This window comes from Peromyscus maniculatus, chromosome 3 (genome assembly GCF_049852395.1).
Source record: "Peromyscus maniculatus bairdii isolate BWxNUB_F1_BW_parent chromosome 3, HU_Pman_BW_mat_3.1, whole genome shotgun sequence".
Lineage (NCBI taxonomy): Eukaryota > Metazoa > Chordata > Mammalia > Rodentia > Cricetidae > Peromyscus > Peromyscus maniculatus.
Genome location: NC_134854.1, coordinates 110,412,751 through 110,434,039, shown reverse-complemented (window position 1 = coordinate 110,434,039; position 21,289 = coordinate 110,412,751). Strand labels below are relative to the sequence as shown.

The following is a 21,289-nucleotide window of genomic DNA, read 5'->3' as shown; positions in this document are numbered from 1 at the left end:
ATCTTAAAAAGCAAGCAGCAGAGATGGAAAGATGGCTGAGCAGTTAAAAACATTTGCTGCTCCATCATGAGGCCCAGTCTGGATCCCAGCAACCATGTCAGATAGCTCTCAAATGTCTGTAACTCCAGCTCTGAGACATTCAATACTTTTCTGGTCTCTTCAGATAGGTGCTCATACACTCACACAAAACACACACACACACACACACACACACACACACACACACACACACACACACACACACTAAATCTGTAAAACAAGGGAATGTTTAGGTAGTGGTATTATGGTTTTTTCCTTTTTTGGTTTTTCGAGACTGGGTTTCTCTGTGTAGCTTTGCGCCTTTCCCCTGGATCTCGATCTGTAGACCAGGCTGGCCTCGAACTCACAAAGATCCGCCTGCCTCTGCCTCCCAAGTGCTGGGATTAAAGGGGTGTGCCACCATCGCTCGGCCTATTCCAATTTTCTAAACAACAAAACAACTACAGTCTAGGGCAGTGTTCTCAACCCGTGGGTCATAACCCACTTGTGGTCACAACCCACTTGGAGTCACCTAAAACCATCAGAAAACAGATATTTACATTTCTATTCATAACAGTAGCAAAATTACAGTTATGAAGTAGTAGCAAAAATAATTTTATGGCTGTTGTGGTGATGGCGCACACCTTTAATCCCAGCACTCGGGAGGCAGAGCTAGGCAAATCTCTGTGAGTTCAAGGCCAGCCTGGGCTACAGAGCGAGATCCAGGACAGCCTCCAAAGCTATGCAGAGAAACCCTGTCTTGAAAAAAACAAACAAAAAAACATTATCATTATTAATAATAATTTTATGGTTGGGGGTCACCACAGCACAAGGAACTGTATTAAAGGGTCATTAAAGTATTAGGAAGGTTCGGAATCACTGGTCTAGGGCTAGGCAGGCACAGTGGCACATGTCTAAAATCCCAACACTTAGAAGCCAAGGCAGGAGTATCGAGTTCAAGGTCAGTCTAAGTTACATAGGTCGTTCCTAACCTGTGCTGTGCAGAAAGAAAAAAGAAAGAAAAGCACTATTTATATAAATACAGGATGCCATTCACATAAACACAAGAACTTTTTTCTTTGAAGATCCTTCTGATTGCCGGGCGTTGGTGGCGCACGCCTTTAATCCCAGCACTCGGGAGGCAGAGCCAGGCGGATCTCTGTGAGTTCGAGGCCAGCCTGGGCTACCAAGTGAGTCCCAGGAAAGGCGCAAAGCTACACAGAGAAACCCTGTCTCGAAAAACCAAAAAAAAAAAAAAAAAAAAAAAAAAAGATCCTTCTGATTAACATTGATTCTCAATATCACCATTAGTTAATCCCAAAAAAACTGAAAAGCAAGAGAAGGAACACACTGATAAAGACACAGTTCCCCGTGTCCAAATTGGCCGCTCATACCTTAAAAGAACGGATGGAGGAGATGCCACTGTCAGGCTGTCTCTGGTAATCATAGCGGGAGAAAGGCCCCTTCAGCACCGCACCTGTATGCTTCAAGTCCACATTCTCCTCCACAGCAATATTACCCCAGTGAGAAACCTCGATGACCCGGGTCATACTGGTGATGGTCAGGAAAGGGCTGTTGTTCTCATAGTGTACTTTAAAAGTATCCTAGAAGGGAAGGAAACGAACAGTTCACCGCCTTGGCAATAGAGAAATCAACATTAGTTTAAAAGAAATTAACCAGAAAGGGCCTATGCATCATCCACAGAATGGTTACCAAGCACTAATATATGGAGTGTTTTTTTGGATTTACTTCTATGTGTGTGTGCCTGTGTGTGTGCCATATGTGTACAGGCACCAAAGGCCAGAAAGTGTTGATCTCCTAGAGCTGGCATTACAGGAGATTGTGAGCAACTAGATATAGGTGCTGGGAAATGAACTCAGGTCCTCTGGAAGAGTAGCATGCGCTCTTAACCACCGAACCATCTCTCTAGCCCCTACGGATAAGAGGTTTTTTTGTTTTGTTTTTGAGAAAGGGTCTTGCTCTCAAATTCGTCATCTTCCTGACAGACTTGTGAGTACTGGAATTATAGGCCTGCACCATCACTCTCACCTTTTTTTGTGGTCACTTAGGCCTGTAATCCCAATACTCAACAGATGGAGGCGGGAGGATCACCATGCGTTCCAAGACCAGCCTGGAAAACAGTGACCCTGTCTTATAATAGATAAATAGACAGACAGATAGATAGGTAAATAAATAATACACAGACAGACAGATAGATAGATAGGTAAATAAATAAGACTATTGCAGGTTATCTGTTTACACTGCATGTGTCTTGGGTCACCTGCCTAAGGCACCTGGTTGGTTTAATAAAGAGCTGAATGGCCAATAGCTAGGCAAAAGAGAATAGGTGAGACTTCCAGGCAGAGAGGAATTCAGTCGGATTGAATCTAGGCACACAGGAGATGCCAACATGGAGAAAGTCAGATGCACAGAATGGAGGAGAGGTAAAAAGCCATGTGGCAGAGGGCTGGAGAGATGGCTCAGAGGTTAAGAGCACTGACTACTCTTCCAGAGGTCCTGAGTTCAATTCCCAGCACCCACATGGTGGCTCACAAGCCATCTGTAATGAGATCTGGTGCCCTCTTCTGTATACATAATAAATAAATCTTTTAAAAAAAAAAAAAAAAAAAGCCATGTGGCAGAAAAAGGTTAATTTAAGTTATAAGAGCTAGTTGGGAACAACCTTAAGTAAGCTAAAGACTTGCATAATTAACAATAAGTCTCCATGTTATTTGAAAGATGGTAGTCCAAAAAAGTTCAACAAGAAAGTCCAACTATATAAGGCCAGGTGTGGTGGCACACACTTTTAACTCCAGCACTTGGAGACAGAGGCAGGCAGATCTCGGAGTTTGAGATCAGCCTACAGAGAGATTTCCAGAACAGTCAGAGAAACTCCATTTCAAAAAACATAAAAAACAAAATAAATAAAAGTGGGTGGAAGTCCAACTGTCTCCACAGCCTTTGCTCTAGATGATAAATATAAGCAACAGGGGCTGGAGAGATGGCTCAGAGGTTAAGAGCACTGACTGCTCTTCCAGAGTTCCTGAGTTCAATTCCCAGTAACCACATGGTGGTTCACAAGCATCTGTAACGCGATCTGGTGCCCTCTTCTGGCCTGCAGTCATACATGCTGTATACATAATAAATAAATCTTAAAAAATATATATATAAGTAACAATACTAGGTCTGCATTGAGCAGATATTCTGAGTTCAAGTGTCTGCATACTTCCTCAAGGTCTCTGCCAGTTCTCCCAGAGGTTAACCTTGTTTTAGTCTCTGGTAGGAACACAAAGATGGCTCAGCAAGGAAGGGCATTTGCTGCTGCACTTGGGACCCACACGGTAGAAGAGAAAAGACTACCAAAAGCTGTCCTCTGGCCTCCAGACGTGTGCTGTGACACTCACACCAACACACATCACACACACACACAAATAAATAAATAAATAAATAAATAAATAAATAAATAAAAAAATAAATAAATAAATATTTAAAGAGCTCTCTGGGGTTGGGAATATATATGGATCAATGGCAGGGTGCTTGCCCAGCACATGAAGGACCTAGGTTCAATGAGGAGTAGGTTGAGGGTCTCTCTGGTCACTGAGTAATTCTAATGCCCCTTTATGAACTTGCCTGTAACTCTATAGAAAGGTAATATAAAATTAGAATGTTAGAAAAATTCTCCTTCCCAAAGTCTATGAAGATAAGTAGATATATTTTGTAATTTTACAAACTCTTATTCTCTCACTTTCTAACCACATCTTTTAAGATTCAACTCAGAATCCTATTGAACATCATGCAGAGCCAGTACTATAAGATGGCAGCTTCATGCTGCAGAAATCATAGGTACAGCTCACTGATAAAGCACATCCTTTGCATACCTAAGACCCTGGGTTCAACCCCAAATGTACACACTTGTAAGCACTTAGACTCAAATACACACACACACACACACACACACACACACACACACACACACACACACACGCAGGCAAGCATGCAAGCATACATACACACAAAAACTTATTTTTATTTTTAAAATGCTCATGGTGTTTTTTGTTTTTGAAACAAGGAATATGAAGCCTGGCCGGCCTCAAACAATCCGGTTGTCTCTGCCTCCTGAATGTTGGTGTTACAAGCAACTGTCATCATTCCCAGCTTCAAACCGTTTGCTTGAGCTGGGAATGGGAGCTCACACCTGCAATGCCACCTGTCTAGGGAAACTGAGGCAGGACTGCCACAATTTTCAAGGTCAGCCAAGGCACAGTGTCAAAAAATTTTTTTTTATAATTTCATGTTTTGATTTGCAATTTTTACTGTAGAATCTATTTCAGAGTCAGAGAGGACAACAGTTAAAGAGCCCCCTACCGGTTGGCAGTTCACATCTCTAGCTCCAGAGATCTGACCCCTCTAGCCTCCAGAGACATCTGCACTTATGTGCACATCCCAGCCCCCAATCCACAATTTAAAAAAAATTTTTTTTTTCTTTTTTTAAGACAGGTTTCTCTGTGTAGCCCTGGCTGTCCTGAAACTCACTCTGTGTAGACCAGGCTGGCCTCAAACTCACAGAGATCCACCTGCTTCTGCCTCCCAAGTGCTGAAATTAAAGGTGTGCGGCCACCACCGCCAACCTAAAATAACAAATCTTAAAAATATATATCTACTATTTCTGAGCCACGCATACTGATGCATGCCTATATCCCAGGACTTGGAAGATAAAGGCAGGATCAAGATTTTTGAATCATCCTCAGCTTCACAGCCAGTTCCATAGGCTACATGAGATCCTGTCTGTCCCTTGCCCCAAAATCTATTACTGAGAATATATGCAGAGAAATGTACATTATGGTGTTAAGCAGGAAAAAAAGCAAAAGAAAACAAAATCCTAGCCATTCATCCAAACATTGGCAAATAATCCAAGGCAGCAATCAGAAATGGCTACCAAAAAAGTATACAATATAGTTATTAAGCACAATTATGCAATACTATATATAACATGATCTCTACATTAATACTATTGCTAAGCACAAGAATTCTGCAATACTATATATAACATGATTATCAATATTATCTCTAGCCAAGCATGGTGCTACACATCTGTAGCCCCAGTACTCCAGAGGCTGAAGCAACAGCCTGTGTTACAAAAAAAACAAGAATAGAGAGAACTCCAGGGAGCCAGTGCTATAGCTCAGTGGTAGAGTCTTATCTAGCGTTTATGAAGTTCTGGGTATAATCCCCAACTTGCCAAGAAAAGTGAGAGTGTGAGCTGAAGCAGGACTGACACAAATCTGAGGAAGCAAGACCAATCTACATATCAAGTGCCAGGCTAGGCAGAGCTACACAAGACCCTATATCAAAAAACCTTACCTCTCGCCAAAAAAATTATAAAGGAAAAAAAAGGAAGGGAAAAGAAGACCATCATAGAAGGGGGTGTCAAGACTGTAAGACCAGACCAAAACAGTGTCTTCTAGACATGTAGACCTGACAGGACCACTGCACTCATCACCTCACAGCAGCTGCACAGTCAGTCAGCACTGACACGGAGTGGGAAGGAGTGCATGAGCTCCTACCCTGAAATGAAGAGCTCCGGCCATTGCTCTGGGTAGGGTGACCACTCTCCAGAGGATGGCCCCACACCCAAACACATATACAGACAACACAAACTGGAGTCAATGGGTTACTGGGGGGGGGGGGGGGGTGAAGCTAAGGAAGAGGAAGGTAAGGATGGATCTGGGAGGGGCAGAAGGTGAATAGGACCAAAATATATTACATGAAATTCTCAAAGAATAATGAAATATTTTCCTAAGTTTAAAAAGGAAGAAGAAAAGGGAAGGTAGAAGAGAAAGGAAAAAAGCAGCTAAAGAAAAGAGAGATCAAATGCAATGGGAAAAAAGGGAGGCGGTGAGATGGTCAAGCTACTTGTCATCACACCTGACAACGACCTGAGTTCAGTCACCAAAACCACACGGTGAAGGTAGAAGCGACACTAGCCACTCCCACACAGACATAGAATAAACAGTCAAAAGAGAAGAAGTGGCAGGAAGCACTGCTAACAGGACAGGAAGCCCCGTGACAAGCAAGCACGTCTTCATACCAACGTCTCCACTTTGACAGTTTTAAAATTTTCCACAACAGTTTTACATTTTATTTTGCCAGCATGTGTGTCTGTGCGTCACACAGGCATGCAGTCCCCAGGGAGGCCAGAAAAGGGCGCTGGATCCCACAAGCCTAGCTACAGACAGCTGTGAGCCGCCATGTGGGTCTGGGAAGTAAGCTCAGGTCCTCTGGAAGATCGGTCAGTGCTCTTAACTGCTGGGACAGTTGTTTTCTTTTTGACACAGGATCTCACTGTGTATCTCTGGTTAACCTGGAACTCTATGTAGACCAGGCTGGCCTCAGACTCAAGAGATTCTCCTGAGTGCTGGGACTGAAGGTGTACACCACCTTGCCCCACAACAAAAATTTTTATCATGAATTTCTCTCCCAAAAGTACCAATCCTGAGGCCCTTAGCCTCTGGGTCAGGTTATTACCACAGTCACCCCAGTTTCTCTCCTTGTCCATCACTAACCTACCCAGAATGCCTCACTGCCTTCTCCCATGATGCCCACTTTCTAACCTCTGAACTCAGTTCTCAAAAAGAAGTTACTGGGACGACGAGTTACTTCAAGATAGGTTCAGAACAATTTCAGGATGCCACCCAGCACATACCATCCAAGCCTGGCAGTGATGGTCTGTGAAACCTACCTGACTATAAGCAGGGATGTCTTTGAAAGGTCCATAATCCAAGACGTCCTCAGATCGTGAGGGGTTACCCAGCTTCGTGTAGCTTTCCACATTTCTGGAGGCAAGTTTGACTCGCATGGTCTGGGTCTTTGTTGGATAGGGAGAGTAGAAATAATGGTTGCCCTCAAATACCACAAACTGTTTCTCTGACTGAGTTATCTGAGTCGGATATGGATGAAGCACGTGGGTGTAGACAGTTTCCACAACGACTGAGATCTTGGACCCAGGATCAAGAGCACCTGGAAGCTTGACCGTGAAAAATCTCCCACTGAAGGAAGAAAGCAGGAGAATTAAAATTAAAGACACTGACCAGGCATGGTGGAGCACACTTTAATCCCAGCACTCAGGAGGCAGAGGCAGGTGTATCTCTGTGAGGTCTAGGCCAGTCTAGTCTACAGAGCAAGTTATAGAAAAAACAAAAGAGACTAAAGATGCTGAAAATAGCTAATATTTCAAAGTCATAGTAAATTCCACACTCAAGATAAAAGCTATCACATTTAATATCTTAACTTAAGCCTTTAAAGATGGGTGTCCAGATGTCCATCCCAGGTTTGTTGTAAAAACTACCAGAGACAGGTCAAGTGACAGACCTCTAATCCCACACTTGAAAGATGAAGACAGAAAGTGTAAGAATTCAAGGTCATCCTTAGTGACAGAGAGTTTGAGGTCAGCTGGAGCTACATGAGACTGTCTCAAGAAAATGGGTGACTGGAGAGATGGCTCAACAGTACAAGAATGGCTGTTCTTTCAGAGGAGCCAGATTTGGTTCCCTGCACCCACATAGCAGCTCACAACTCTAACTCCAGTTCTAAGGGGATATGACACCCTCTTCTGGCCTCCGAGGGGCACTGCATGCAAGTGGTGCACACATATATATATATACAAGCAAAACACCCATACATACATACACCCACACCCACACCCACACAAATCAACTAATTAATTTTAAAAAGAGATCCTGTTTAGTGGGAGACCCGTTTCCACATTTTCCCCTCAGGGTACTCAAGGACGGTGAAGTGAGAAATATTTAGATAGAAGGACAGAGGGGAGAGAAACAGATAGAAACACAGGATAGCCTCGGGAGGGCCTGGATCATTATCCACCAGCCCCTTCTGTCTCTTCCAAAGGGTTATTTATAGGAATGCCAAGGGGTGGAGCAAAGACCTCGCCCTAGCTTAGACCCTTCCAATCACCTAGTAACCATGCACATGGTCAAGCAATCCTCTAATGCAGCCCTGCTGGGTAAAGCAAGCTCAGAACTCACTAGGAAACCTCTGTGGGCCTCCACACTGTCTTCAAAAACATTTTCGTTAAAAAAATGCTTATGGGCAAGGAGATGTATCAGTGGATAAAGGGCCTGCTGTCAAGTCTGACTACCTGAGTTCAATCCCCAAGACTCACATGGTAGTAGAGAACCACTCCTGCAAGCTGTCCTCTGACCTCTACACACCAGCTGTGGCATGCATGCAAGTGAATAAATAGACTCAGCCTGTAAACTAATGAATCTGAATTTCCTAAGCCATGAAATGAATTTTTGTTAGACCTAGTAAGTCATTAGTAAAAACTTGAAGGCTTTTTTTGTTTGTTTGCGACAGGGTTTCTTGGTGTAGTTTTGGTGCCTGTCCTGGATCTTGCTCTGTAGACCAGGCTGGCCTTGAACTCACAGAGATCGGCCTGGCTCTGCCTCCCGAGTGCTGGGATTAAAGACGTGTGCCGCCGCCACTACCACCTGGCAAAACTTGAAGGCTTTTAAACATGTTCCCATGGAATTCAACCTCAATGATTAGAACATTATCCTCAATGATTAGATGACTTCATTTAGATCTCACAGCATTATACATCATATTGCTATGTAAAGTTCACAACTAAGACAATACTCCAAGATAGAGATCTTCATCCCCTTCTTGGCTTCAAGCATCAGATCTGCTGCTTTTCCTTTTACCGCTGGTCCTGAGTAAGCAGTGTTCATGTTTCTTCATCAGCTCCGCTGACAGCCCAGTCAATTCAACATACTAGTACCATCCCAGCAGCCCCGCCTCTGTTCACAGCACTGCCATGTAGCCAACTCTAAGACAGACAACAAGCTCTACCTATGCTATCCCAAATTTCTGGTCAGCCCACCTTAGAAACGCCTCCCAGTCTGTTTGCTTACCTTTTCCCCTTAATTTTGGTTTCTCGTACTTCTAGGTTGCTGTCTTCCTCATCTTCTCCCTTTACCTATAACAGAAAGAGTAGTTTATTCTTTTTTATATTTTCAAGTTCTAAATTTTAAGCCAACTATTAACCAACTATGGTTTGAATGAGAATGCCCACAAAGGCTCATGCAAATACTTGGTCCCCAGTTGGTAGAACCATTTGGGAAGGATTGAGAGGTTTGCCCTTTGTAGTGGTTTGAATAGGAATGGCCCCCACAGACTCATGTGTTTGAATGCTTGGCCCATAGGGAGCAGCACTATTAAGGGGAGTGGCACTATTAGGAGGTGTGGCCTTGTTGAAGGGACTATGTCACTGTAGAGGCTGACTTTGAGGTCATTTATGCTCAAGCTACGACAGTGTGTCACACAGTCTCCTGCTGCCTGCAGACCAAGGTATAGATAGACCTCTCAGCTCCTTCTCCAGCACCGTGTCTGCCATGTCCTACTATGATGATAATCGACTGAACCTCTGAAACTGTAAGCCAGCCCCAATGAAATGTTTTTCTTATAAGAGTTGCCATGTTCATGGTGTCTCTTCACAGCAATAGAAACCCTAACTAAGACAACCTTCTGGGAGGATGTGCGTCACTGGGGGTGGACTAAGAGGTTTCAAAAATACTCCAGCCATTCCCAGTGTGCTCTATGCCTCCTGCTTGCAGATCAAAATGTGAATTCTCAGCTGCTGCTCCAGCTACCTGCCACCTCTAACCCTCTGAAACTGTAAGCACCAAAGAAGTAAATCCTTCTTTCTACTAGTTGCTTTGGTTTTGATGTTTTATATCATAGCAATAGAAAAGAAACTAATACGCCGGGCGGTGGTGGCGCATGCCTTTAATCCCAGCACTCGGGAGGCAGAGGCAGGCGGATCTCTGTGAGTTCGAGGCCAGCCTGGTCTCCAAAACGAGTTCCAGGAAAGGCGCAAAGCTACACAGAGAAACCCTGTCTGGAAAAACCAAAAAAAGAAAAAAGAAAAGAAACTAATACACCAACTTTCTTACAATATTTCCATTAAAGTAACTTTTCAAAGTCTTTTTTCCGTGTGTGTGTGTGTGTGTGTGTGTGTGTGTGTGTGTGTGTGTGAGAGAGAGAGAGAGAGAGAGAGAGAGACAGACAGACAGACAGACAGAGACAGGGCACATATGTGGAGACTGAAGCAGGATCTCTCCTGCTGTTTCTGCTATGGTGGGTACTCCAAGCTTTCTGGCCAAGCTTCTCTGTTTCCCATCTGAAGGTACCAGTGTTGATATTACAGATGTGGACCACTGCTCCAGGCTTTTAATATGGGCTTTAGGACTCAACCTCCAATCATCAATCAGGCTTACACCATGAATGCCTTTACCCCCTGAGGTTTCTCACTGGCCTAGAAATTTTGTTTACAGTGCTGGAGATTGAAGTCAAGGCCTTATTCATGCCAGGCAAATACCTTTACCAGTGAGCCATATCCCAACCCAACAATTTTTTTCTTCCATCTGAAACATAAGATTTATCCTGAAACACCACCACAGACTGACTGATGCATTGAGAAAGTTCTATAAACATTCTATAAACATTTTCCTGAACAATCAAATATACATAAAGACCTTATCTCCATGTTTACTTCCCAAACGTTCCAAAGACTTCTTTCTGAACATTTTTTTAATACCAAAATATCTGTAAGCACAAAATATAAGGAAACAACAGAAGTCCCACCTGTGACTAAGACAGTTGATCCCAGAGTGGCAGCAGTGGCAAAGGCCTTGGGGACAGGAGCCCTAGTGGCCGCTATGGTACACTCTTGTACTCAACCTTTACTGCCACCAGACACGGAACCAGACTAACTCCAGAAGACTGCTGAGGCTTCTGAGGTGTTATCTGGAGTCACAGACTGTGGCAGTCTATGTGAAAAACATACATGCACTCTACTAACCTTAGCCAGACTAACCTAATCCCCACCAGAAAAAAAAAAGACTTTTCTAAGACTGAGGCAGTAATTCTCAGAGAACAGAAAGCTATGAAGAATAATTTCATGTGTTGTGCTGAGCTGAGACTTGCACTCGTGGCCTGGTGCAGCTAAGCATGTGCTTTCCCACTGCACCACAGCCCAACCCCACAGGAAATTGTTGTCTTTTGTTTTGAGACCAAGTCTCACATAGCCCAAGTTAGCCACAAACTCCCTTTAGGATGATTTTGAACTACTGATCCTCCTGCCAACTGCTGAAATTATATAAGCCATCATCACCATATCTCAACTCCAAAAGCAATTTCTTAAGTATTATTTTTAGTATTTCAGAAAGCCCAAAAAGTTATATAATCAGCCTCAATGATATCATAGGATTAAAAAAAAAAATCCACTGCCGGGCAGTGGTGGCGAAAGTCTTTAATCCCAGGACTCAGGGAGGCAGAGCCAGGCGGATCTCTGTGAGTTCGAGGTCAGTCTGGTCTACAGAGCAAGATCCAGGACAGGCACCAAAACAACACAGAGAAACCCTGTCTCTACTTGAAAAACCAAAAAAAAAAAAACAACTTATTTTGACTAGAATTTTGCCACAAGGATGACATTTTAGTACACTCATGCTTATTCAGAACTCTTTGTTAATGCAGAGCTTACTTATAGTCATGAAAAATTAAAAAATATTCATTACTTAGTAAAGGTAAGAGAGAGCCAGGCATGGTGCCAGTACATGGGACAAAGCAAGATGACCCAACGTTCAAAGTCATTTTTAACTATCAGCATTCTGGAGGCTGCAACAGGAGGACTCCCAAGTTCTAATACAGTTTTAGGGCTACATAACATGACCCTGTCTCAAAACAAAACACTATATAATCACTATTGTCCTTCTACCAGTTCCTAAACAGGATTGTAATCCATCCAACCTCACCCAAGTTTCCAACGCACTATGTGTTCTTTGTTACATTTTTCATTCAGCCTTTTCTCACCAAGGTAAGGAGTATAAAGCAGTTCATATATTCAACTGGTCTCCCTCCAGAATTAACACAACTGTGAATAAACCAGTGATATAACTGCGGAGCTGAAACATAAGACCTAATCTCATGTCAAGGCCAGAAAGCAGGGTGGAAATAATGCAGGAAAATACAGGGTATGGAACAAATTAGACTTTCATTTGTGGGGTTAACAGCTCCAAGGCCAGACGCTTCCATAGCCATGTAATAACACCCATACCTCAAAAGGCTGCTATAAAGGTGGAGAATGCATTTAAAATATCTGCTGCAACCTTTTCTTTTCCTTTCTCTTTAATGTGTATCGGTGTTTTGCTTGCATGTATGTCTGTGCACCCTGGAACTGGAGTTACAAATGGCTGTGAGCCACCATGTGGCTAGGAATTGAACTTAGATGCTCTGTGCTCTTAACTACTGAGCCTTGTGGAGTGACCCAACTTGTATGCATTCTCCACCTCGACAGCTATGATTATATTGTAATCTGATTATACTGTGACTTCATTAAGTCATAAGTGGCTTTCACAAAATAGGATTGAACATTCAAAACATTCACAGGTGGCACTGTCAGTTAAATTAAGTCATGAATGTCTTTCCAGAAACATTTGAGGAAAGCTGTGCTTCAGGTGAACAAGGGTCCAATGTGAAGAAACAGGAGTCATTTCAGTGACAATTTATAAGCCCAGCTTTATAGCTCCATACAGTCGAGAGAATGTGGTGTGCTTAGAAATGTGATACTGTAATAACTAGTCTCCTCCTAATAAATTGGGTAATCACTTAATGGATATAGTTTAATGAAAACAGTAATAAAAAGCAACCTGTGTGGATAGTCCCTCTATTCCCAAAGCCAACAATTTCTTTCCTTGAAAGCTGTAAAAGCTTATTCACTGAAAGGCACAGAGGCTAATGCTGAGGTGTTCCAATGAGAGACGGTGTGGAGGAAGAGACTGGGTTTCACCTTTCTGTACAGCAGAGGGGGCTCATTATTACTTGAAAGACTTTTCAAGTTTGAACACTAAAAAAAAGTGTTCAGCAGCAGCTTTTAGAGGTGTGAGTAATGACAAACTTGGACACCAGAAACCTGTTACATTTCCGAACGCTGCTGTCCAGAGAGAACATCGGACAGACTACTGCATTCAGGAATTAATCCATTTAACTCGCTGATGGTCCTTCACTGGACGAGCACGTCCAGGGGACAGGGGGAAAAGCTAAGTGCCCCAAGTACCGCACTTGGCCACAGCCGAGACGTCCCTGTGGTGTGGAAGGTGGTCGCCAGGGGACCAAGGGGTCGCCTCGGGCTCCGGAGCTGCCACGTACGTGGGCGGCGCCCGACGCTCCAAAGCCTGTGCTGACGTGTCGGAGAGGACACGCGGACAACAGGGGCGGCAGACCCCGACCTCCACGCCGTCCCCTCCACGCCGTCCCCTCTACATCAGCCTATCAGACAACCGGGCGCCTCGTGGATCCTTAACGCCCTCAACTTCCCCGCGCCGCCCCGGCCTCCCCGGGGACCCCCGGCCCCCTCAGGGATCCCGTGTGCGGCCTCTCCGGCCCCTCTCTCCGCTCACCTGCACGCCGAGGTGCGCCAGCCGCGACTCCAGTTCCGGCTCCAGGGCCAGAACGAAAGAGCTGGCTCGTGATGTGGAGCCGCCGCCCGGGTGCGCCAGGACCACCTCGGCCGTCACCTTGGCCAAGTGGCTGCTCAGGTCCACCGTGCGCTTCACCTCCTCGTTGACCAGCGGCGGAGCCTCCGAAGAGGCGCTGCCCGGAGCCGGGGCCAGGGCCCCGAACCACAGCAGCAGCACCAAGCCGACCGGCGCCTCCATGACCGCGAGCTGAGCGCCGGCGACGCGCGCCCCGCCCCCTCCGCCACGGAGCAACCGCTGATTGGACGACAGCTACACAAGATGGCTGGGGCCCCGCCAGAAAGGACCCCGTCTCCGGGGCAACCGGGCAACCGCGGGGCGCCTGAATGAAAATCTTCAAGCGCGGGCCTACCTCTTGAGAATGCGCGGCTGTTCTTTACTACCGAGATGACACTTTAATGTGGCATCAGCCAAGGAAGTCATTCCATAGCCTCATACGGCAGAAGAGCAGGAAAGAGTTTCCCTGGGGCAAGCTCCTGTACAACGGCGTCTTGAGGATGGATTCCTCTGGTGCCATCATTTACCAGAGTCACACTGAAGAGTTAATGGTTTAAAACAAAGAACCTCAAACTAGTGCCCAAACTCTCTGCTCAGCATCCTGGTAAGAACACCTGCCCGACGAGGAAGCCTGCATAGTAATGAGAACATTCGCTGGCACTATTGGGCCTTGAAACCATAACAACAAAAAACCCCACATCTACCGCTAAACCTTTCCTCTCCAAAAGTTCCCTTTTCACCCTAGAAAACCTCCAAGCCCCCTGCACCACGGCGACTGTACAGGCCCCACGCCCACGGAGACTGCTGCCCTTCATTTGCTCTGCCTGAAGGACAATTCTGTTTCTGTAGAGATCTGTCTCCTCTTTCATTTCCACGTTTGTTGCCTCAACCCTCTAACAAACATTCCCCAACATTGCTGCTCGAAGGATTTAGTTTCAATGTAAATTTTTGGAGGACGTGTAAATAGTCAAACAATAGCACCAGCTAATGGCAAGAGAGAAGGGAAGGAGAGACATGCTCCTCCCTACAGAGCAAAAGTCAGAAAATTAGCACCTGCAGGCCAACAATCTATCTCTGTCTATAAAGTTTTATTGGAACATAGCCACATTTATTTGCCTGTGGCTTATGATTGCTTTCATACTACAACAGGAACAGTGGTATAGTTGCAAAACAGACTGCGGCCCACAAAGCAAAACTGCTTACTGTTTGAACACTAATACTTGCATGAGGCTGGAGAGATGGCTCAGTGGTTAAGAGAACTTGCTGCTCTCCCAAAGGACCTAAGTTCCTCTAGTTCCCAGCACCCACACAAACAGCTCACAACTGCTCAAGCACCAGGGGACCTGATGTCCTCTTCTGATCGCCACGGGCACCCGCACACATATGTTCTCTCTGTTCCTCTCTGTCTCTCTATCTCTCTCACACACATAAATACACATTTTAAATTACTTTTTTAATGCCGGCCTGAGTGTAGTGATGCATGTATGTAATCCTCCAGTACTTGGGAGGCTAAAGAAAGAATACAGCAAATTCAGGACCGGCACAGGATATTTTTGTCTTACTGTAATATCAACGATTAAAATAATAATGATAATAAGAAGTATGACCACTGCTACTCTATTATCAAGTTCACCAGGGCAAGGATCTGTAAGGGTAGTGGGGCAAACAGCAGCTGCTTAGGATAACAGTCCAAAATTAGAGACAACGTTTTTTCAACTCTTCCAACTTAAAAAGTATAAAGTTAGGTGGCTGGAGAGATGGCTCTGCAGTTAAGTGCACTGACTGCTCTTGTAGAGGACCTGGGTTCAATTCTCAGCACCCACATAGCAGCTCACCACAATAAGTCCAGTCTCAGCGGCTCTAACATCCTCTTCTGGACCTCACTGGCATTGCAGGAACATGGTACAGAGACACATGTGCAGGCAAAACATCCTGACACAAAATAAATATTTTAAATAACAAGTTATTATTATGAGTGTTAAGAAGGGAACTAGGTAGATAGCTCAGTCATAAAATTTTTCCCACACAAGCATGAAAACCTGAGTTTGATCCCCAGAACCCATGAAAAGAGCCAGGCACAGTGATACACCCTTGCAATCACAGCACTGGGAGTCAGAGACAGGTGGATTTGTTTGCTACCTGGAGTTTACTGTCCAGCCTAGCCTACTAGCTGAGCTTCAGGCCAGTGAGGATCCTGTCTCAAAAAACAAGGTAGACAGCCCCTAAGGTGCGAAGTTGTTCTCTGGCTTCCTTTGCACACGTATGTGCATACAAGCACAAAGAAAAGTGTGAAGAAGGATTGGGCACTTGCTAAGCATGCTGAAGGAATTTAGAGGTGTTGCTCAATGGCAGAGCATATGCTTCACAAGTACAAGACCTAGGGTTTGATACCCAGAGTGATGCACACATATACACAACTCTGGCGGGGGGGGGGGGGGGGGGGGGGGGACGACAAAACTGGAACACATCAAGCAGAAGACTTCCACCCAAAATAATAGAAAAATACAAAATAACAAGAAAAACAACACTTAGTATAGTAGAAAATGAATGGAAGAATTTGAATAAGCATGTCTAAAATATGCAGGCTAGCTCAAATCACTTCCTATTGCCTGTGCAAGATGTAGAACTCTCAGCTACCTCTCCAGCACCCATGTCTGCCTGCAGGTTGCCATGTCCCGCCATGATGATAATGGACTAAACCTCTGAAAATGTATGCTGGCTAGTTTTGCTGTCAACCTGACACAACTAAAGTTATCTGAGGAGAAAGAAGTCAGTTGAGGAAACGCCTCCATCAGATTGGCTGAAGACAAATCTGTGAGACCCATATGTCAGACTTCTACTCGATGCTATGAAACACTCAGGTGTGCTATTGATCAAGGGAAAGACTTTTCTTACGAAGACTGTGATGGAAATGTCAGCAGAGGGTTTGATGCTTCAACATCTCAGATTGTTTTGTGCCAGGATAATATCCAAAATGAGGCCCACATGAGCAGAGTCGTCACCCATGAGCTCATTCACGTATTCAATCATTGTCAGGCTCACGTCCACTGGTTTACCAATGTCAGACATTTGGCCAACTTGGAGATTAGAGTTGCAAGCCTCAGTGGAGACTGTTGACTTGCAAATAAAATCTTCAGGTTGCATTTTGGATTAAAACAACACCATCAGACTTGTGTGGGGGACAGAGCTGTTCTTTCCATCTTGGCTGTTCGGAACATCAGCAGAGAAGAGGCCCAGAAGGCTGTGGATGATGTTTCTGAGTCTTGTTTCAATGACCGTGAGCCTTATGGCAGGATACTATATACTAAGACATATTATGCCAGATACGTTCACAGAGACTTTCAGAACTGTGATCGATATTACTCATTACTGGAACATATGAAGGTGGTGGCCAGTCAGTATCCCTGAACATTAGGACCATGAGGGAAATGAGGTTCTTAGACATAGAGTGTATACAATGTAAATGATCAGTTAAGTACTGGATACAGTGCAGAAGGCAAGGTGTTCTTAGACACAGATATATACAATGTAAATGATCAGTTATGCACTGGGGATACAGTGCACAAGGTGCTGGTTTTAGCATTTGACTACAAAAAATGGATATGGCAAAAAAGGAACTCCTTAAACTGCAAGGCAAAATTGGATATTTATAGCTAATCATTTAGTAAATAAGGTAAATAAATGACATTTTTGTATTCTCTACAGTAGAAATTAATGAGTGAATATATTAATTAACTAATTAATACATGCAGGCTATAACTCAGCGAGAGGACATTTGCCTCATACGAACAAAGCCTGGGTTCCAGCCCCAACACTGAGGTTAAAAAAAAAAACTGAATAAATAAATAAATAAAGCCAATGCAACTGATATGATCAACTTATCAGCAAAGTTTATATGACTCCCAATTTCACAAGTTTTAGTCCGTGATTGGTTAGCCCTGTTGCTTTGACTTTGTGGCAACCCATTATGATAGAGCAAAACTGGTCACTTAAAGGCCAAGAAGGAAAAGAGAAGAGGAGAGGTATCTTCCCTATGACTTTAGGAATCCCCACTTGGCCCACCTCTTACAGTTCCACCTGGAGGTTAAGTGTGCTGGTTAGTTTGTGTCAGTTGGACACCCAGGGAAGTCACCTCAAATGAGGAATTGTTCCCATCAGATTTGTCTGTTGGCATGTTTGTTGGCTAGTTTTCCATTGTCAGGCATGATTTCCCTCCTGTTGACTAAGCCAATTGGACAGTTGTTGGTTACTGCCAAGATATTAGTGCCACTATTGCACGATTACGGATATTTTGCCATGCCTGTGAAGAGCTGAGAAAGTCATGTGTGAGTGAAGTGCTGAGTAAATGTGTGATGTCAATGTGGGCATGGCCATGTTAAGGACCCCACAGCCTTAGGTCCAGAGATTGCAAAGCCTTCCTCAGGGGGCTGAGTGCTAGTGTTAACAATGTGTGCAGAAAATGTCCATGCTAGCCTTCTCCCCCTGGATACTTGTGGCCTGAAAACTGCTCATCTACAGAGACTGTTTCTACCAAGATTAGCTAAGCCTGTCCCCTTGATCCAGCTGTATACCATAAACCCTGATTCCTTGTTTATCTGTACGTAATAACCCCACCTCCTTGTTCAGCTGTATGAAATAGCCTCATGTCTCTGTTCAACTTTACATAATAAATGCGCTGAGCTTCCAAAATGCTGTAGTTTCTTCATCAGAGATCCAGTCTGCCCAATGCCGGCGTTTCTGTGTGCCCATGTGTCCAACCATCCATATTTTCTTCATTCCTCACTGCCCCAGTCAAGCCCATCCCTGAAGTCATGCTGGGTGTGGCACATGCTGGTCATTGTTATGGTTCATATGCATCACAGCTAGGTAGGGCTATGGATGGCTTCCCTCCCTTGGAAGCTTGCATAGCAACTTCTAGTACTATGAAAGCTAGTCCTTAGGGAATGCTTTCATATTAATGATTGATGATGGACAGCCCAGCTCACTATGAGCAGTGCCATCCCTGGGAAGTGGTCCTGGGCTATATAAGAAAGAAAGCAGAGCAAGCCATGGAGAGCAAACCAGTGAGCAGCATTCCTCCATGGCCTTTGCTTCAGTTCCTGTCTAAAGGTTCCTGCTTTGAGCTCCCACCCTAACCTTCTGCAGTAATAGACTGAAGTAATAGTGAAGCCCTTTCCAACAGAAAGCAAATAGCAATGCTTTTAAGTATTTACTTAATTTTATTTTGTGTCATATGTGTGTCTGTGTATACAATAGAGTTTCCTTGTATCCCAGGCTGGCCTTAGAACTCACTGTATAGTCCAGGCCACCCTTGAACTCGTAGCAATTCTCCCACCTCAGAGTGCTAATCCCAACTTGCCTGTCCTTAGTGGTACTCTGACTTGCCTTATTCTTATTTTTCTCTCTCATTCTCTAAGCCTGTGGTAGCTTTGCAAAATAAGACAAAAGAAATCATGGTGGAAACCAGCCTGGTACCCCCTGGAGGGTAGAGGATGGTGTGACAGCTCCTCTAAAGCCCAATCCCTGTTGCAGCTTAACCCACCAGCTATTCCATGGGAAAGTCCCCTGAGAAGGTTTGTCTTGGGCTTTGCCCCAGAAGCATTTGTGGGAAATTGCTGCGGGCGCAGGAATATATCATAAGAACTCAGCTGGTTATGGCAAAGTCACTACCTGGAGGAATCAGGGAATTCCTCCAGAGGAAGCCGAATCCCAAGGAGTTTTTGGTGTTACTTGGCTTGTTATATATCAGCTGTCTTCTGTTATGAAAATCATGTGTGCCTTCATAGCTTTCCAAATTGACTTTTCCCTAAGAAGGACTAACAGTGTGGACTGATCACTCTCTGGACATACACATTCCAGGTATTTGGAGAACAGCCTCAGGAAAGGCTTTCTCTGGAATCAGATATCTCCCTTGGCTACTTTCAAGGACTAGCAGTAATAACAGTCCACATGCAAGTCTCCTGATTTAAGGTAAATTCCACAAGGAGACACCACCTAGGTCAGGTGGATGTTAAGTAATAGCTTTATACAATTCAGCTCGGACCCTCCTTTCTTACAGCCTTACTAACTTTATAGACCGCTAACTCCTTACCTAACCACTTCTGGGAATATTTAGATAACCTTCTGTGCTGACAGCTATGCTCAGCCAGAACTCCAGTTCAAGCATCCCTGTAATTATCATTAGCAGCATCCGGCCAGGTCCATCCCCAGATGGAAGAAAGTACTTTATCAGAGATACCTCTGTACTCTCTAAGAACAGACTTAAGCATCCGGGCCACCTGTTTGAGAAGGCCTGGCGGATGTGCCAATTAAGCCTTATTTCCTCCTTTCCCAAACCTTACCTCTAGTTCCAAATCTCCCTTTAACTATCACCAGAGGCATCTAGCTGTACACAGGTTGCCTAGTGACTGAGCACACTTTCCCCCACCCTGCAGAAAAACGTCAGATAGCTTGAACAGATAGGAGCCACAGGAAAAAAAAGAAGACAGTTTTATTTTCTCCCATTGACCTAGCAACTTATAGATTCATAACACTTTCTAAGATTATAGTTGAGCACATAAGAGCCCTCTTCTTTTTTTTTTTTTTTTTTTTTTTTTTTTTTTTATTTTTTATTTATTTATCATGTATACAGTGAGTGTTCAGCCTGCATGCCAGAAGAGGGCACCAGATCTCATTACAGATGGTTATGAGCCACCATGTGGGTGCTGGGAATTGAACTCAGGACCCCTGGAAGAACAGCCAGTGCTCTTAACCGCTGAGCCATCTCTCCAGCCCCAAAGAGCCCTCTTCTTAGATATTACCTGAATTTAGCCTTTAGTTAATTCATTTCCCCATTGGTCACTTCCCTTTGGGGTTGCAAATGATAATTAACGGTTATTGCCTCCCTATGTGATTCTTATCTCCCCTCCGTTTGACCCTGGAAGCCTGGTTTTGCACTGCTAAAGGAATACTGCTTGTAAGTGTATATATACCAAGACTCCCAGGGTATGAGAGGACAGTGAAGAGTAAAGGGAATGGAAGAACTAGATGGGTAAGAACTTGAGAGGAACAAACTGAGATGGGGAAGAACTAGATTGAAGGGCTAGAAGAGAGGACAAGAGGAACGAGATGGAAGATGAGGAAGAGACAGATGGGGAAGAACAAGATGAGGAAGAGCCAAATGAGAGAGAAGGAGACGGGAGAGGAGCTGATAGGGAAAAGAACTAGATAGATGAGAACCTAGAAGGGACAGAACTAGATGAAGGAATTAAGATAGAACCTAGAGGGGACAGTAGACAAATATAGAGAAATCAACAGAATAGAAGCTGTGTAGAGAGAGAACTATCACAGAATAATAAAGTGTATGAACTAAGGAGTTTCGTGTACATAGATTCATTTCTTCTAATTAAAGATTAATTATCCACTGGTTGTAGATTCTTCCCGGACCCTGGGAGGGGACTATCGAGGGGCTGGACCCCCATAGTCCTCGATAGGAAATAACAGTGAGGATCTTTAAGCATCACTGTGACCTGGGGTGGTGATAACAGTTGAGCAAAGAACAAGCTGATTGAAGCATCTTATAATGGAGGAGAAGGAGTTTGGGGATCTAAAGTCTGCACATACACAGAACTGGGCACAAGCACGGGAGGACACAAAGGGCTGTAAGATCTTACCATTGACTGACCTTCTGGCTCTGTGCGCACTGGAAGGATGAGATAGAGCTGTAAACTGAAGAATCTACC

At 44.4% G+C, this 21,289-nt stretch overlaps 1 protein-coding gene and 1 pseudogene across 1 annotated transcript in view; one reads left to right on the top strand and one right to left on the bottom strand.

Annotated features, from left to right (window-relative positions):
• Rpn1 (ribophorin I) overlaps nt 1-18,361 on the bottom strand; it is a 28,759-nt gene extending 10,398 nt beyond the window's left edge. Inside the window, exons 1-6 of the mRNA XM_042274490.2 lie at nt 18,232-18,361; nt 15,404-15,500; nt 13,494-14,199; nt 8,949-9,013; nt 6,758-7,064; nt 1,413-1,622 (exon numbers count right to left, since the gene is read on the bottom strand). Coding sequence (XP_042130424.1) covers nt 1,413-1,622; nt 6,758-7,064; nt 8,949-9,013; nt 13,494-13,751 — 840 coding nt within the window. The 5' untranslated portion in view covers nt 13,752-14,199; nt 15,404-15,500; nt 18,232-18,361. The remainder of the gene's footprint in view (nt 1-1,412; nt 1,623-6,757; nt 7,065-8,948; nt 9,014-13,493; nt 14,200-15,403; nt 15,501-18,231) is intronic.
• Nucleotides 16,415-17,115, top strand: LOC143272434 (mitochondrial inner membrane protease ATP23 homolog pseudogene; annotated as a pseudogene).
• Nucleotides 18,362-21,289: the final 2,928 nt, after the last annotated feature.